This window comes from Sorex araneus, chromosome 2 (assembly GCF_027595985.1).
Source record: "Sorex araneus isolate mSorAra2 chromosome 2, mSorAra2.pri, whole genome shotgun sequence".
NCBI classification, from domain to species: Eukaryota; Metazoa; Chordata; class Mammalia; order Eulipotyphla; family Soricidae; genus Sorex; species Sorex araneus.
This window is the reverse complement of record NC_073303.1, coordinates 26811685-26826335: the sequence shown is the minus strand read 5'-3', so window position 1 is coordinate 26826335 and position 14651 is coordinate 26811685. Positions and strand designations below refer to the sequence as shown.

Genomic DNA, 14651 nt, shown 5'->3' with positions numbered 1-14651 from the left:
GCCTCTGCAGAGCCCCACACAAGGGAGCCTGCAAGGCTCCTGCCACTCTACTTAGTAAGCAGAAGAGGACAAACTCGCCTCAGGAACTTGTCCTTCCAACAGCTCAGGTAAAAGGAGTCGAACAGGGGCCTCAGCAATGGCGGGGAGGGGGGCGGAGGGGGGAGAGCGGGTGTGCCTTGCACACGGCCATGCGGCTGGCGGGCTAGGTTGGATCCCCCGCATCGCATCTCATATGATCCCCTCCGAGCCTGCCAGGGGTTAATTCCTGAGTGCAGAGCCAGGAGTGACCCCTGAGCACCGCCGGATATGACCTTAAAATAAAAACAAAAACAAACAAAAACCAGGAGTTGAATAAACTTCAGTTGTCCAGAAAAAGCAAGTGGACGGGAAGTCCCCGGTCTGTCCTGGGCATCCTAGCTGGCTTCACTGGGTAGCACTGTGGAAACTGTATAGCCCAGCTCGGACATTAAGGAAATGCTTTGGGGTGGGGTGGGTCATGCCCCACCCTCATGATCCCCACCCCCCCCCAACTTCCTTGGGCGCCCTCAGGCCCTTGACCAAGCTGGTGGGTACTCAGGCCCAGAGCAGCGCCCAGCTCTCCCTGCCCAGCCCCCACCCAACTGGGGGGAAGGGCCTCCTCTCCTCCTGAATCCTGGCCACTCCAACTCCTTCTGCACCGACCAACTTCCTCTCGAAGCAGTTCATGGTCTAGGGTTCATGCGTGCAGGGAACTTTGTTCACCGTCATAGCAGGAGTTTGAGCTGTTTGGTTTCCGAGCATAGAACAGGTGTCTCAAGAACGACTGAAGATGACCCAACGCCCTCCGCCTCCCGGCATCCCTGCCTTGTTGCTCTCAGTTCTTCCGGGTTGATTCCTCCCATAGAAGGTCGGCTGGGGCAGGGGGGCCTCGGGATGTTTCTGCTTAGCCCTCACCCTGCCCAAAGAGAGGGAAGGAAGCGGACTGCGGCATCCGCTGTGTAGAGGCACTGGAGGTGGAGGTCACTGGGGAGTTATTTGGATTCCGAGGGTGTGGGTGATCTTGGAGAGGGACAAGCTACTATATTTGCCTCCGAATTTATTTATACCTGCCTCCTTGCAGAGGGGTTGAGGTGGCTCACAAAAACACACACCACCCGGGTAGAAACAGGTCGGCGCGGGAACCCAGCGGAGGGAAAACACAAGGTGCAAGCGACTTCTCACAGGTGGGCCCCGCGCTGGCCAAGTCTGCCCCGCGCCACCCGGCCCACTGGAGGCGGAGGGGGCCGCGGGGGGGCCCTCGGGGCCTGGTCCCAGCAGCCCGGGGCGGGGGCGAGGCGCCCCGAGGTGAGCCGCGCGCGGCGGGAGCGCGGCCCAGGGGCCCCCCAAGCCGGGCCTAGCGGCCTAGGCCAACTCGGGGCTTCTCCAGGGGCCTAGACGTGGGGTCCCACGTGGCGGGGAGGGCCCGCTGACCTGCGGGGGGTGGCAGGGGGCGCGCGGCCGGCTCGCCCAGCCCGGCCCCGCCGCCCAGGCCCCCGCGCGGGCCACCCCAAGGCCCGCGGCCCACTCCGGTGGCGGCCTACGAAGGGCCGCGCTGGGCACAAAGACGGAGGGAGCCGCGCGCCGCACCCGCCCCACCCCCACCCGGCTCAGACAAAGGGGCAGGTCGCCCCTCCCCCCGCCGCCCCTCGCCGTCCCCCCGGCGCCCTCCGCCCGGCTCCGTGACTTCCTCTCCCCTCCGGGCCGGGCCTGGGGACTCCGCGGGCACCCGCGCGCCCGGCACCTGGGCGCGGGGCCGCCGGAGGTGGCGGTGGGGGGTCCCCCCGCGCTTTCCCGCCCTGGCGCCCCCCGCCCCCACCGGGCCGAGCACGTGCTGGCCCGGGTGGGGGCTGGGCCCACTCCCGGCCCCGCTCCCCACCCCCACCGGAAACATTCCTGAAACATTCCTGAAACTGGGAGGCCGGCCCCTCCGGCTCCCCTCCCCGCCTCCACCGCCGCCCGCGCCCCCCGAGGAGGGGGCTGGGCCCGGGCCTCGGCTGACCGGGGAGGAGGAAGGGGCGCGCGGGGCGGCGTGAGTCACGGCCGGGTGTCACCGGGCCGCATTGCAAGGGCGTGCATCACGGAGGGCCGGCGGCGGGGGGCGGCGGGGGTGCGCCCGGGGGCCCCGCCGGCCCGCGGCGCCCTTCCTTCCCCCACCGCCATCTTCCCCCCCGGGGCTGCTCTCGGGGTTGTGCAACAAGTCTTTGTTGGGCCGGGCGGCCGGCGCGGTGGGGCCCGCGTGCGCGCCCTCGGCCCCTGCCCTCAAAGTGCTTCCAGGTGACCGCTGACCCGCTTTTTATAATGGAAAAATAAATGAATTAATTAAAAGTGGCCGCGGCGGAGGCCGGCGTGGGCGAGGGGGAGCACGCGTGCGAGGCCCCAGCAGGTCCCCTCGAGCCACGCGGCCCGCAGGGCGACCTGCGGAGCCGCCGCTCGTTTGGCGCGCGCGGGAAGGCGGCCCCTCGGCGGCGGCCCGCCCGTGGGCTCGGGGCAGCGGCGCCCGGAGCTCCCAAGTTGCACGCCGGGGTTTCACAAGCCTCGTCGTTGCACGCCAGCCCCTCGCCGGCTGGCACTGAAATGCACAAGCTGACACCTGTCCGCGGGGGGGAAGCCGCGCCGCCCCGGGAGTGGGGGGCGGAGAGATCGCCCTCCACCCGCGCCGGCTCCGCCTGCGGCACCCGCGGGGACCCCGCGCGCAGGCCCCCGGAGGCGACCCTGCGGGCGCCGCCCCCTCCCCACTCCGGAGTGTAAGCTAGGCCCCTCCCCCGCGGAAAGTGATTCCCTCGGTGCACCTTCCCACGTGCCCGCGGGCCCGGCGCCGGTGGGCGGGCGCGCGCGCACCCCGCGGCCCGCACCCACCCGCGCGCGGCGGCGGCCGGCGGGCAGCGCCCTTTTAAATCCCCGGGCTCATTTGCATGGCCCCGCCCCCGCGGTGACACGGCTGGCGCGGGCGGGCCCGTCCCCCGTGCCCCTGGGTCGCTCTTTTTAAGCTCCCCTGAGCCGGGGCTGCGCTCCTCTAATTGGGACTCCGAGCCCGGGCTATTTCTGGTGCTGGCGCGGCTCCAGGAAGGCGTGAGTTCGCGGCCCCTCCGGTGGCCTTTTTTTTTTTTTTAATAATTTAAAATATCTTATGATTTAGTGGGATTATCGGTGGCCCGAGGCCGCGCGCGGGCCGTGCCGGGCCGCCTGCCCCTCGCCATCCTCGGCGGAAGGGGGATATTTTCGTGCGCCCCCCCGCCCGGCGGTGACATATAAATACCCCGCGGGGGCCCGGCGGCCGAGCACGCGGCGGCGGCGGGCTCTGAGCTCTCTCTCTCCCGGTTTCAGATCCGCATTTGCTCGCGGCGGCGGCGGCGCCAGGCCGGTCTCCGCGCCCAGCAGCGTCGCTCCCGGCAGGCCGGCGGCCGAGCTCGCGGTGAGTGGCGGGGCTGCGGCGCGCGCCGCCGGCTTTATTCCCAGGCCGGGCGGCGCGAGCGGCCGGCGGGCCCGGGCCGCGCGGCGCGGGGGCGGGCGGCGGCGGCGGCGCGGGGGGCGCGGGGGGCGCCCGCGGGGGGCGGGGACCCGGGCGGCGCGCGGTGGGGGAGGGGGCGCGCGGCTGCGGCGAGCGCGAGTCGTGCGCCCCGCGGAGCCCGGTGCACCTCGCGCGGCCGCCGCGCCCGAGCCGGCCCGGGCGGGGCGCGGGGCCGGCGGCGGCGCGGCGCGGCGCGGCGCGGCGCGGCGGGAGAGAGAGAGAGAGAGGGGCGCCGGCGCCCCCCGCCGCCCGGGGAAGTTCTGGAAGTGCGGGGGATGGGCAGGAACCCCGCAATTCGGCCTTTCCCCGTTCCCCGCCCCCACCCCGCCCTCGGCCTTTCTCCCGGCGCCCCCGCGGCGGACGAGGTCGCCGCGCGGCCCTGGGCCCGGGGCTTCACCCCCGCCACACATCTGGCCGGGCCTGCGTCGCCCCGAGCCCCCGGGGCCGGGCCTGCCCTCCGCCCCCACAAACTGGTTTCTCTGCTTTGCCGGGCTCTGTTGGAACTAGTCCCCCGGACTCCCCGTTTCGGGGTTTAATTTTTCCCTGTATTTACCCCCTCCCCCGGGGTTTTATCTTGCGGGGGGGCGGCTTTCTTCCTCTCCCCCGCGCCCGCGCGCGCCAGGTTTCCTGCCCCGAGGCGAGCTTGGGTGCCCCCTCTGGCAGGAAGTGGGGCCGGGTGCACCCGCGTGGCGGTGCATGCGGTCGGGGTGCACCGGTTTCCCGCGCCTGCAGGGACGGCCGGCGCCCCTCCCCCCGCGCGCTCCAGCCCGGGTCCCGCCGGCGACCTGCAACGGCCGGGCGCGGGCGCCTGCACGGCCCCCCGGGGGCCGCCCCGGAAGGTGCACGCCGGCCGCGGACTCCCTCCCACCCGTTCACTTGCTGTGTGACCTTGGGCAATTCTTCTCGTCTCTGGTCTCCCCTTTTTTTTTTTGGTAGAACCCCAGACTCCCCCGGGCCCCACAGGACTCCCCCCCACCCCCCGTATTTATGGACCGCACTTTGCATGCACGGAGTGGGGAAGGTTTCGGGCGCGGCGGGGAGCGGGCGGAAAAGCCCTAATTACAAACTAGAGGTTTGAGGTCGGACCTTCCGCGGGGCTTCTGCGAAGCGGACCTCGCTGATGTTTGGAAACAGGTGGAGGAGGAAACAGTTGCTGGCCTGGGGAGGGAGGGCCTGGGGTGGTGGGGCGGGCTCGGGTGGGTGAGTGGGTTGGGGGGTCCCCCCCACCCCAGAGGTGGAGGGGATGTACCCGATGATGCAAGAGCCCCCTGGGGGAGTGGCCAGGCTCCTCCCCGGCCCGGTGGACCTGCGGGCCGGCTCCGGGGGTGCCTGCGGCCGACCTCGTGTGAGCTCCGCGCTCGTTTAGCTGATTAATCCTGATGTGTAGTGCGGAGGGAGAACCTGTGGGGTGAGAGAAGATTCTAATCACTGCTTGTAATTACAGAGCAGGCCCAGCCACTAATGACGGGAGCAGGACCAATCACCAGCCACCTTGTCTAAAAGGGTCTTCAAGTCTGAGATAGGACAGAATAGAATAATTACCACCAGTGCCCGCCGCCTGGACCCTCTCGAAACTGGGGGAGGGGCCCTCCCCAAGCCACACGTTGGCCATTGGCTTCCCTCTGCGTTACAATGGGGATTCTGTGGGTGGGTCTAGGGGGAGAAGCTCTCAGATGTTCCCCCCAGGTGGAGGCGGGCCATGCTGTGTGGCTTCAGGCCCTGGGGCCTTTGGCGATGGTCCTTTGCACACTGGCGGCCCCCCCTTAGGGAGACGGGTGGCTTGGGTATCCTTTTTGTTTACTTATTAAAAATTCTTAGGCCTGAGAGGTAGAGCAGTGAGTAGGGCCCCTGCCTTGCACGCAGATCCCTGGCATCGAATATGATCTGTGATTTTGGAATACGGCCGTGTGGCATATATGTATATATATATAATTAAAAATATAAACTTATTTATTTATTTACTTTACTTTTTGGGTCACACCCGGCGATGCTTAGGGGTTACTCCTGGCTCTACACTCAGGAATTACTCCTGGCGGTGCTCGGGGGACCATGTGGGATGCTGGGAATTGAACCTGGGTCGGCCGCGTGCAAGGCAAACGCCCTACCCGCTGTGCTAGTGCTCCAGCTCCTATATTGTTTTTTTTTAACTTTCTTTTTCCTGGTCCCCCAGAGATGCTCGCGAGGGTTGCTTCTGACTGTGCACGCAGGAATTACTCATTTCTCCCGGCAGTGCTTGGGGGGTCTTGGGGTGCAGGGATCAAACCCTGGTGGGCAGCATGCAAGGCGAGCTCCCGGCCCCCACCGTACCATGGCTCTAGCCCTGATTTGGGGGTCTGGGCAGGGACACACCAGAGGTATTTCTGCCCAGTCCTAGCTGTGCTGGGGACCCGGCCTGGGTCTCCCGCTTCTCTGTGGAAGGCCTGCAGGTGCCCAATCCAGGGTGCAGGGGTGGTGGCAGCTCCGGAGGGGTCAGAGGGGCTGACTCCGCAGGGCGTGATACAAGCAGGCCTCAAAGGAAAGATTCTAGGCCTGGATCCTCCCGGTGACGCTGGGGGCTCTGTGCAGCTCCCCTCCGAGTGGGGAATGGGGTTGAGGGCACAGGAGCCCCCATTTCAGTAGGGGGACCCCGTTCCACTGTCACCTGTCTTACCCATCTAAGGTGGTTTCTATCCTTGAGCCCCCCCCCCAGCTTTCTCGGGGAGCCAGTCCTCACCTGTGCTGGGTCAGGGTTGGGCTTGAGGGGCAGCATGGGGGGGTGTGAGAGTTTGCTGGCTCTCGGCTGACCTGCTCTCTTAGAGAAAGAGCAGCCTCTGACCAGAGGGACGGCTCCTGCCGGGCGGGGTCCCAACACCTCCCCCTGGGGACAGCCACAGCAGCTCTGGGCCTCTTGGGGGGTCAGTTGGCGATGTGGGGGGGGCAGGACAGCAGAGTTCTGAGAGGTGAGATGGAGCCGCTTGCCTGCAGCAGACCCAGCCCCACCTCCGTGCACACGGACTCTGGGCTTGCCCTCCCCGCCCCGGGACAGGCTCTTTGCTGTGGTGTTAATATTTGCGACGCACACCCCCACCCACTCCTGGTCAGCTCAGGGCTGACTCCCGGCGGGGTGCTGGGGGCTGAACCTGGGTGTCCGCATGCAAGGCAGGTGCCCTCCGCGCTGTTCATGGGCCCAGGCCGGCTGGGTTGTTGACGCCGCCCCCCAACTCTCTCCCAGCACCCCAGCCTCCCCGTGGTACCTGCCGCAGCGAAGGGAAGGAAAGATGAGCGAGTCGAGCTCCAAGGCCAGCCAGCCCCTGGCCTCCAAGCAGGAGAAGGACGGCACGGAGAAGCGCGGGCGGGGCCGGCCACGCAAGCAGCCTCCGGTGAGTCCTGGGGCTCTGCTGGTAGCCCCGCGGGTGGGGGTCCGAGCTGGGCTCGGGAGGTACCTGGTACCTCGGTGGAACCGGAACCACGGGTGTGTTTGCTCTCCCCCACACCTGTGCCCCGAGCCCCCCACTTCCAGCCCTTGCGTGGCTGGGCTGGAACCGGGGGCCAGGGTGTGTCTGGGGTGTACTCCAGCCCTTGGCCCTTCCCCAGCCCCCTAGAAGTAGATACTGAGGCTCTAAGGCCACTGCTCACGGAACAGTGCTGCTTCAGTAAACGTCCCAGTGTCTGCCCACGGCACGAGTGCAGAGCGTGTTAACACGGGGAGGAAGATACGCACACGCTGGTTTGAATCTTCAGCTCCCGGGCACGCTCGGTTCACCTCTGCCAGTTGCACTGTGGGCACCTCGAAGCACTTGTCGGTTCTTGTACTTCCTTATCCCAGTCTCAGACAGCCTCCGAGCCTCCCTGCAGTGGCCTGCACCGTGCTTGGAGGGAGATCAGGAGGGTACAACCTCCTAGCACCCCAAGAAGAGAAATTAAAATTGGGGTGCTCAGAAACGGAAACTGGTGCTGGGCTGTGGGGCACCCTGGCCCCCCTTGTTTGTCTCTGGGGGGCCAAGAGAGGGAATGTTCCCTGGAGCACCTGGGAGGGGTCGCTGACCACTCGCCTGGAGGCCGTGTTCAGAGCTGCGTCGGCCGTGGGCCACGACCCGGGTGGTGGGATCCACCCTCTGGTTTTTGAATTTGCTTTTTTGCTTTTGCTTTTGCTTTGTTTGGGGCCACCCCAAAACGGCGGCAGTCTCAGTTCTGAGAGCCAGGCAGGACCCCTCTGGGATCCGACTGGCCGTGGAGGCCGGCAGGCACCCACTGCGCCCCCGAAGGAAGGGAGCCATCACCAGGGACAAGGGAAATCCTTGGACCTGGGGATGTGGCAGCCTGAGGCCCAGTAGGACCCCGTTTTGCCCGAGGCCCTAAATGCTGGTCAGTGACAGAATGGGTGCTGCTACTGCACCCCTCGGGGGCCTGGGGGACAGGCTGGGCCCCCTGGGAGGCCAGCAGAGGGGCTCTGCACAAGCTGAGTGTCCTGTAAAAGTAAGGACCGGTGGCCAGCGTGACCCGACTGACCTCTGTCTTGCAGAAGGAGCCCAGTGAGGTGCCCACGCCGAAGAGACCTCGGGGCCGACCGAAGGGGAGCAAAAACAAGGGCGCCACCAAGACGCGGGTGAGGCTTCAGGGGAGCGGGCTGGCTGGTTGTGGGTCTTGGCTCACCTGGGGGAGTGGCGTTGGTGACTGGAATCTCAGGACAGTGGGGAAACTGAGGTAGAAGTGGAGCTGCTTTGATAGTGGACCACTGTGAGATGGAGCTGGCTGAGCAGCCACCCCATCAGCCTTGGGCTGAGACCCGGGGGGAACCCCCAGACCTGGGGGGTCTGCAGGATGGGGAGGCACCAGCCTTGTCCTGTTCAGTTTTATTTTTCCTTAGACACGACTCACTTCCTCTGAGTCATGGGTGGAGGAGGGCGTGGGTGTGTGTGTGTGTGTGTGTGTGTTGTTTGGGGGGGGGGCTGGCCAGTCATCTCCAACTGGGGTGATGGATGAGTCCTTGAGGCCCCCTGCGCCCCCGCCCCTTGCACTGGTGAGTGTGGTCGGGGCCAGTTTGAACTTGGTGGGTCTTTTTCTCTGGCCCTCTAGAAAACCGCCACGGCTCCAGGGAGGAAACCAAGGGGCAGACCAAAAAAACTGGTAGGTGGAGGGGGGCTGCTTGGGGCGGGGGGGCCGTCCTGCCTGGGCACCTCACTCTGCAGGCTGCCTGCTTGGGTGGGTTTCAGGATGCAGAGCATGTGAGCGTGGGGCTCCCATGGGCTGCAGCCGACCCACTTCTCGGGGTCTTAGAGATGGGAGCCAGGAGCTTCTTGTGAGCTGTGGGGGGGCCTGTGGTCGGGCCCTGGGCCTTTCCTGGGTGCGTTCGTGGATTTACATGGGCACCTTCACGGGAGGCGCGTTCCTGCCCCTCCGATTTCTGGGCCCACCGAGAGCTGGAGAGCATGGGTGGCCTGAGGAAGCCCCCACCCTGGGGGGCACACCCAGCTCCTGCCCTGCTCCCCCGGGGCAGCTCTGGACAGCAGCCACTCTGGAGTGAGGGGAGTCAGGGCCCGCTGGCCAGGCCCCACATGAGTAACAGGAAATGGGGCATTTGGGAGGGGGCCTGGCACGGTCCCACCCAGTGAGTGAGCCCCTCTGGCATGCCCCCTGCGACCACCAGGGGGGGCGCGCATCACTTCCCCCCACTCATTTCCTGCCCTGGCCACCAGCCCTCCGGCCCCTCCTGCCCCCCAGCCCCGGCCGTGCCCCCCCTGCACTGCGCCCGCCGCGTGGCGTGGCCTTGGCCTGCCTTTGCTGCGCGCGTGTCTTTGGTTTCATGAATGAAGCCGGCCTGGAGGCTGCTGAGTCACCCACACACTCAGCCCTGACTCAGCCCTCCCCCTCCTGGCCGCCTGCTGAGCGCAGGCAGCACTGGCCTGGCCTGGGTGGGTCTGGGGGTGGGGGAGCCCCGCCTCCTCACCGCCGCACCCCTCCCCTCGCAGGAGAAGGAGGAAGAGGAGGGCATCTCGCAGGAGTCCTCGGAGGAGGAGCAGTGAGCAGTGACCCCCCCAAGCCCGCACCAGGAGCCGATTCTTCTGGGACTGGACAGCTCCGCCCCCCATCACCCCCGCACCCCCAGGCCTGCCCACCCGCCCACCCACCCCCACACACTACACAGCACACCAGCCACCACCTTGGCCCCTGGGCCCAGGAGGGGGCGCTGTCCCCTGTGTCTCTCCTGCCTCCCCCCAGCCCCTAACAGCGCCACTAGCTGCACCTTCAGCACCCGCCTCAGCAGGACTCGGTTCTTGCTTGGGGGCCATCCCTCCTGTCCCCCCTTCCCTCTGGCTTCCCACTAAGGGGCCTGGGTGGGCTCCCTTGGCCTTAAAAGGGGCCCCAGCCCCTTCATTCTAACGCGCCCCCTCCCCTCCACTGGCGGCAGCAGAGGTGGCCCCGATCACACCCCCCCATCCCCTCCACGTCTCCAGCGTGGCGCTCGCCCACTTTCCTTCTCTCCCGGCCTAGTGCCTGCGTTAGGCCGGGCCGCCGCGCGCGGGGTGCAGGATGAAGGCACCCCCTTCTCTGTCCGCGCCGGGCCTGCGCCACACGGAGCTCCCCCCGCCCGCCCCGGCCCCCAAGGTTCTGGTTCCATCTTTTCCTCTGTTCACAAACTACCTCTGGACAGTTAGTTGTGTTGTTTTTTGTTCACTGTTTCATTCTTCAGCACCCTCATTGCTGCTACCAGCGCCAAACAGCCCCGGCCCCCGCCCGCCACCCCCGCCCCGCGGGCCAGTGGCCTGGGGCAGGAGGGCGGTGGGGGCACTGACCACCCTAGTTGCAGGGAAGGTGGGGCCCTGCCCTGCTCGGCAGAGTGAGGGGGGCTTTGTTGTCCGTGGAGGGTGGGAGGCCGCCTCACCCCGTTCTGTTGGGGAGGAGGCAGCCACTATTTGTCCCAGCCTGGGGCCCCTTCTGGTTTCCTACTTGCAGTTACTTGAATAAAAAAATATCCTTTTCTGGACTGGAGTCTGAGACCTGGGGCCAGCGGGGGGTGGGAAGGACTGGGGGTGGGTGGGGGTGTGGAGAGCAAAGGTACTGGGTCTACTCTGGGACTTAGGAATGCCAGACTCCTACCTAACTTGGGTCTGAGGGCCCAAGCCAGGTCGTGCCTACAGCTGGACAGGTTCAGTTCCCTGGCACTGCACGGCGCCCAGAGTGAGCACAGAGGGCCCACCCTGCCGCCCCAGCCAGCTGCCCGGACACTGGCCCAGGACCGAGCCGCAGAGCACTGGAAACCCCTGTTAAGATCACAGGTCCGGTGCCAGTGCAGTGGTGCGGTGAGGAGGGCTCCTGCCTTGCATGCAGCTGGCCCAGTGTGGTGCCTGGTGCCCCCTATTGTCCTCTTGAGCCCTCTAGGAGTGACCCGAGTGTGAAGCCTGGACCCTGGACGGAATTCTTAGTGCTGCTGGGTAGGTTCCCCCCCCCCCACCTGCCCCTCCTGAAATGTCACTGGTACTACTAGCCACAAAACATTTTATTTACAAAATATTTATAAGGAGTACTATACACCAGGCCCCGGTAGCACGAGTTCAGGGCCAGGGGCCAGCTCACGTCCTGACGTCCAGCAGTGGTATCCGCTTGTGCTGGTAGCCGCTCTGCCAGCCGTGGACCACCTGCAGGGGAGCACCAGGCAGGTTTCTAGCCGCTCCTTGGGGGAGACTTCCCCCACTACCCGGCTGGGTGCTTGCTCACCTTGGGGTCCCCCACATCGGACAGAAGCTCCTGTTCCGCCTCATGCAGCTCCTCAGCCGGGTCGTAGCTGTACATGGGAAGCAGGTGGTGGCGCAGGCGGTCCACCCTGGGGAGTGGGGAGGGGGCTCAGCCAAGCTCCACCAGCAACCTCTCCCCAGCAGAGCACAGACCCGGGGATGCAGGGGGGAGTAGGCCCAGGGGACTGCCCGCACAGGCCCGGATGCTGGCACTCACCGCTTTTTCTTCTGCACGTACATTACCTGCAATGGAAATCAGGTGCGAGGCTGCGGTGGTGCCAAGGGTGTCCCCGGCCACCCGGCACCCTGGCCCTCTGCAGGTGTGGGGGGGCGACCCCCTCCTTACCACAGCCACCACCACTCCGACCAGGGTGATGAGGAAGAAGGGCCCCAACACGTAGCCCACCATGGAGTCGCTGCTGGCCTGGGGGGCGCTGGGTACCGTGGTGTTGCTGCTCATGGCATCGGCGCGGCGGGGCCAGCATGGGACGGTGCCTGGGGAGGGCGCCTCTGCCGGGCTCCCTGGGGATGGAGGCAGGCAGGGCCCTGGGATGAGGGGCTTGACCCCTCCGGACCCCATCAGTGTGCGCCTCCTGCCCAGGAAAGGCCCCGGGGCCCTTGCAGCTGCTCTGGAGGAGACTGGGGGATGCGCTAACCTTGAGGGGCCCGCCTGCCACTTGGGGATGTCAGGGGCGTCCGCTGCCCTCCGCAGTCCGTGCTGGTACCCCAGGCTTCGCACGCGGGACCCTCCACCCCCAGGCCCAGGGTCACTTCAGGCAGAGGCAGGACACTGGCTCCCGTCTGCCTCGTGTGTAGGGTGGACACGAGTGGGCAGGACGCGCCTGGATCTGGAGATGATGTCACCTCCATCGGGTCCCCACCCGGGCTCCGCCCTGGGCCCTCCTCGCGTGGGCTGGCGGCGGGGGTCAGCACCGGGCGGCAGGGGTGGGGCGGGGCGGGGCGGGGCGGGGGCCGGCGGGCCGGGCGGGGGTCGCCCTGCTGGGCGCGGGGGCACCTGCTTCGCCCACTGTCGTGCTCACCGTCCCGGAGCCAGGGGCCATGCCGGGCGGCCCCCGGGGTGCGGCGCGGGCGGCGCGGGCCGGGGAGGGGGTGGGGGCGCGCGCCGGGTCCGGGCCGTGCACCCCGCCCGCCTTACCTCCCGCCGCGGCCGCGCAGCGACGCCCTCGCTCGGCTCCCGCGCCCCGGAAGCGCGGCGCGCGCGTGATCAAAGGCCCCGGGAAGGGGGCGGGGCCGCGGCGCGGGCGCCGCCAATCCCGGCCCTCCGCGCGCGGCCAATCCCGAGGCGGCAGGTGGGCGGGGCCGCGGCGAGGCCGGGGCGAGCGGGGAGGGCGCGGGCTGCCGCGCCTGCCGGGCGCCGCCAGGGGGCGGGCGAGGGCTGCGCCGCGGGGGGCGGCGCGCGCGCCGTTTCCCGGCGTTCCCCGCGGGCGGAGCGCGGCCCTGCGCGGGGCGCCGGGGCCGGTTCCGCGCGGGCCCGGGCGGCGGCTTTGTTCGCGCGCTCGACCGCTCCGGGCGCCCTTTCCTTCCCGAGCCCGCGGCCTGCGCCCGGCCGCGCACGGCGAGAGTGGGGGGCGGGGGCGCTGGGGTCGCGCGCGGCCGCGGGCTCGGCCCCGCCCCCGACGGAGGCAGCCCCGAGCGCCGGCGACAGCGCGACCTGCCGCCGCGGAGTCCGTTGCGGCGGTGCGGCCGGCTCTGCGGGGGGCGAGCCTCGCGCTCAGGGGGGCGGGCAGCCCCTGGTGCCCCCAGCCCTCCCGCGCCGCGGGGACCCTCGCGGCCCGGCCCCCCGCCCGCTCCCGCCGTGCCTGCCCGAGAGCCACCTGCACGGGCCCGGCCTCTGACACCTCTGGGGACAGGCCGCGCCCCCCTCCAGCAGGAGTACGTGCAGATGCTCGTTCTGAGTGCAGAGTTCCCCGCGTGAGCCTCTCCCTCCAGGGAGCACAGACGCTCGAGGGCCGAGCTCTCAGGGCGCAGGTACAAGCCAAAAGGGCGTCATTTTTTTTTTTTTTTTTTGCTTTTTGGGTCACCCCCGGCGATGCACAGGGGTTACTCCTGGCTCTGCACTCAGGAATTACTCCTGGTGGTGCTCGGGGACCGTATGGGATGCTGGGAGTCGAACCCGGGTCAGCCGTGTGCAAGGCAAACGCCCTCCCCGCTGTGCTATTGCTCCGGCCCCTGTATCCCTCCAATTTTAAACAGCCTCCTGGGGGCTGGAGAAGAGGCTCAAAAGGAGCTGGGACTTTGGGGTCTTTCACCACCACCACCAGGAACGTCCCCCCTTTCCCCTCCCTGAGACACATTAGCGTCCTCCTGAGAGCTTGAGGCCTCAGCACAAACTCTTTCACGGGGCCCAGGACATGGCACATGCAGACGGCGCGTCCCCCTTTTCTGCTTCCCCTTTTCTCAGGGTGAAGGTCAAGGAGCCAGTTGCCAGGGGGTGATAGTGGTAGGGCACTTGCCCTGCCTGCCACTGACGCTGGTTTGATCCCCTGAGTGTGCCAGGAGTGAGTCCTGAGCACTGCGGGTGAGGCCCCAAAACCAAAAGGAAAACTATACTATGGTATATCAATTCATACTAGTGATCAAGAGGGGGAAAAAGTCAAAGCTGTTCTGTGCAGAGAAAGAGTGGCATCCTATTTTCTTTTTTGTTTTGGGACTCTCGGCTTTGTATTTTCACCCAAAGCAAGTGAGAAGATGGAGAGGCTCCCATGATCGAATATTAGGCAAAAACGACTCTCCAAGATTTTATAAATGGGCCAGAGAAAGTAGAGTGGGTAGAGTGTCTTGAACCCGGCCGACTGACTAAAAATAAATAAAATAAATCAGGGGGATAGCACAGCGGGTAGGGCTTGCATGTGGCCAACCCGGGTTCGATTCCCAGCATCCCGTATGGTCCCCTGAGCACCCCCGGGAGTAATTCCTGAATGCAGAGCCAGCAGTAATGGCCAGGTGTGACCCAAAAAGCAAACAACAACAACAAAAATAAAATAAAAAACAAAAGGCGAAAATCCCATCTTCACATACATAAAAAAGTTTGGCGGGAAAGATGGCTTAAGGGCTGAGGGAAGCTTCAGTCCGGAGCCTGGGAGCACTCCCTGGCACCCGGGTCCCAGGAGCGCCACCTGGAGGAGGCCTTGGGCACTGCGGGGAGTAGACAGCGACGGGAGCACTTACCACAGGGCTCACGCCTTGCTTGCCAATGACCCTGGTTTGATCCCGGGCACCACTCAAGCACCACGGGGATGATTCCTGAGCACTGAGTCAGGAGTAAGGCCTCATAACAGGCAAGTGTGGTCCAAAAAAATAGTAATAACAGAGTTTTCTCCAAGCCAAAAGAAAATACAAAGAAAAATAGGAAACTAGGGTCAGAGGGAGAGTGCTTGCATGGGGCCAGCCTG

General features: G+C 66.6%; 2 protein-coding genes across 4 annotated transcripts; one reads left to right on the top strand and one right to left on the bottom strand.

Annotated features, from left to right (window-relative positions):
• Positions 1 to 2875: 2875 nt before the first annotated feature.
• On the top strand, positions 2876 to 10490 carry HMGA1 (high mobility group AT-hook 1). The gene is made up of 6 exons (XM_055129268.1): positions 2876 to 3087; positions 3343 to 3430; positions 6738 to 6885; positions 8028 to 8111; positions 8582 to 8632; positions 9475 to 10490. Exons 3-6 carry the CDS (start codon positions 6784 to 6786, stop codon positions 9526 to 9528), a joined length of 291 nt encoding a protein of 96 aa, XP_054985243.1. The 5' UTR covers positions 2876 to 3087; positions 3343 to 3430; positions 6738 to 6783; the 3' UTR covers positions 9529 to 10490.
• Positions 10491 to 10985: 495 nt separating this feature from the next.
• Positions 10986 to 12510, bottom strand: SMIM29 (small integral membrane protein 29). Of its 3 annotated transcripts, none has more exons than XM_055127887.1 (5): positions 12395 to 12510; positions 11585 to 11760; positions 11456 to 11481; positions 11222 to 11327; positions 10986 to 11142 (listed from the first exon to the last, which is right to left on the bottom strand). In XM_055127887.1, the coding sequence occupies exons 2-5, from the start codon at positions 11696 to 11698 to the stop codon at positions 11077 to 11079; spliced, it is 312 nt and encodes a 103-aa protein (XP_054983862.1). In that variant the 5' UTR covers positions 11699 to 11760; positions 12395 to 12510; the 3' UTR covers positions 10986 to 11076. The 3 variants fall into 3 exon arrangements, with proteins under 3 accessions (XP_054983862.1, XP_054983863.1, XP_054983861.1); XM_055127888.1 differs by having other exon boundaries at positions 12279 to 12416; XM_055127886.1 differs by lacking the exon at positions 12395 to 12510 and adding an exon at positions 11895 to 12230.
• Between the last annotated feature and the right edge of the window lie 2141 nt (positions 12511 to 14651).

Bases quoted from the DNA above. Each gene is read 5' to 3' on its own strand.
- HMGA1 (XM_055129268.1), top strand. From the start codon at position 6,784: ATGAGCGAGTCGAGCTCCAAGGCCAGCCAGCCCCTGGCCTCCAAGCAG. The intron at 6,886-8,027 runs GTGAGTCCTGGG...TCTGTCTTGCAG, and splicing joins GGCCACGCAAGCAGCCTCCG to AAGGAGCCCAGTGAGGTGCC. The intron at 8,633-9,474 runs GTAGGTGGAGGG...CTCCCCTCGCAG, and splicing joins GGGGCAGACCAAAAAAACTG to GAGAAGGAGGAAGAGGAGGG.
- SMIM29 (XM_055127886.1), bottom strand. From the start codon at position 12,108: ATGGAGGTGACATCATCTCCAGATCCAGGCGCGTCCTGCCCACTCGTG. The intron at 11,482-11,584 runs GTAAGGAGGGGG...TTTCCATTGCAG, and splicing joins TCGGAGTGGTGGTGGCTGTG to GTAATGTACGTGCAGAAGAA. The intron at 11,143-11,221 runs GTGAGCAAGCAC...GCTCCCCTGCAG, and splicing joins CCGATGTGGGGGACCCCAAG to GTGGTCCACGGCTGGCAGAG.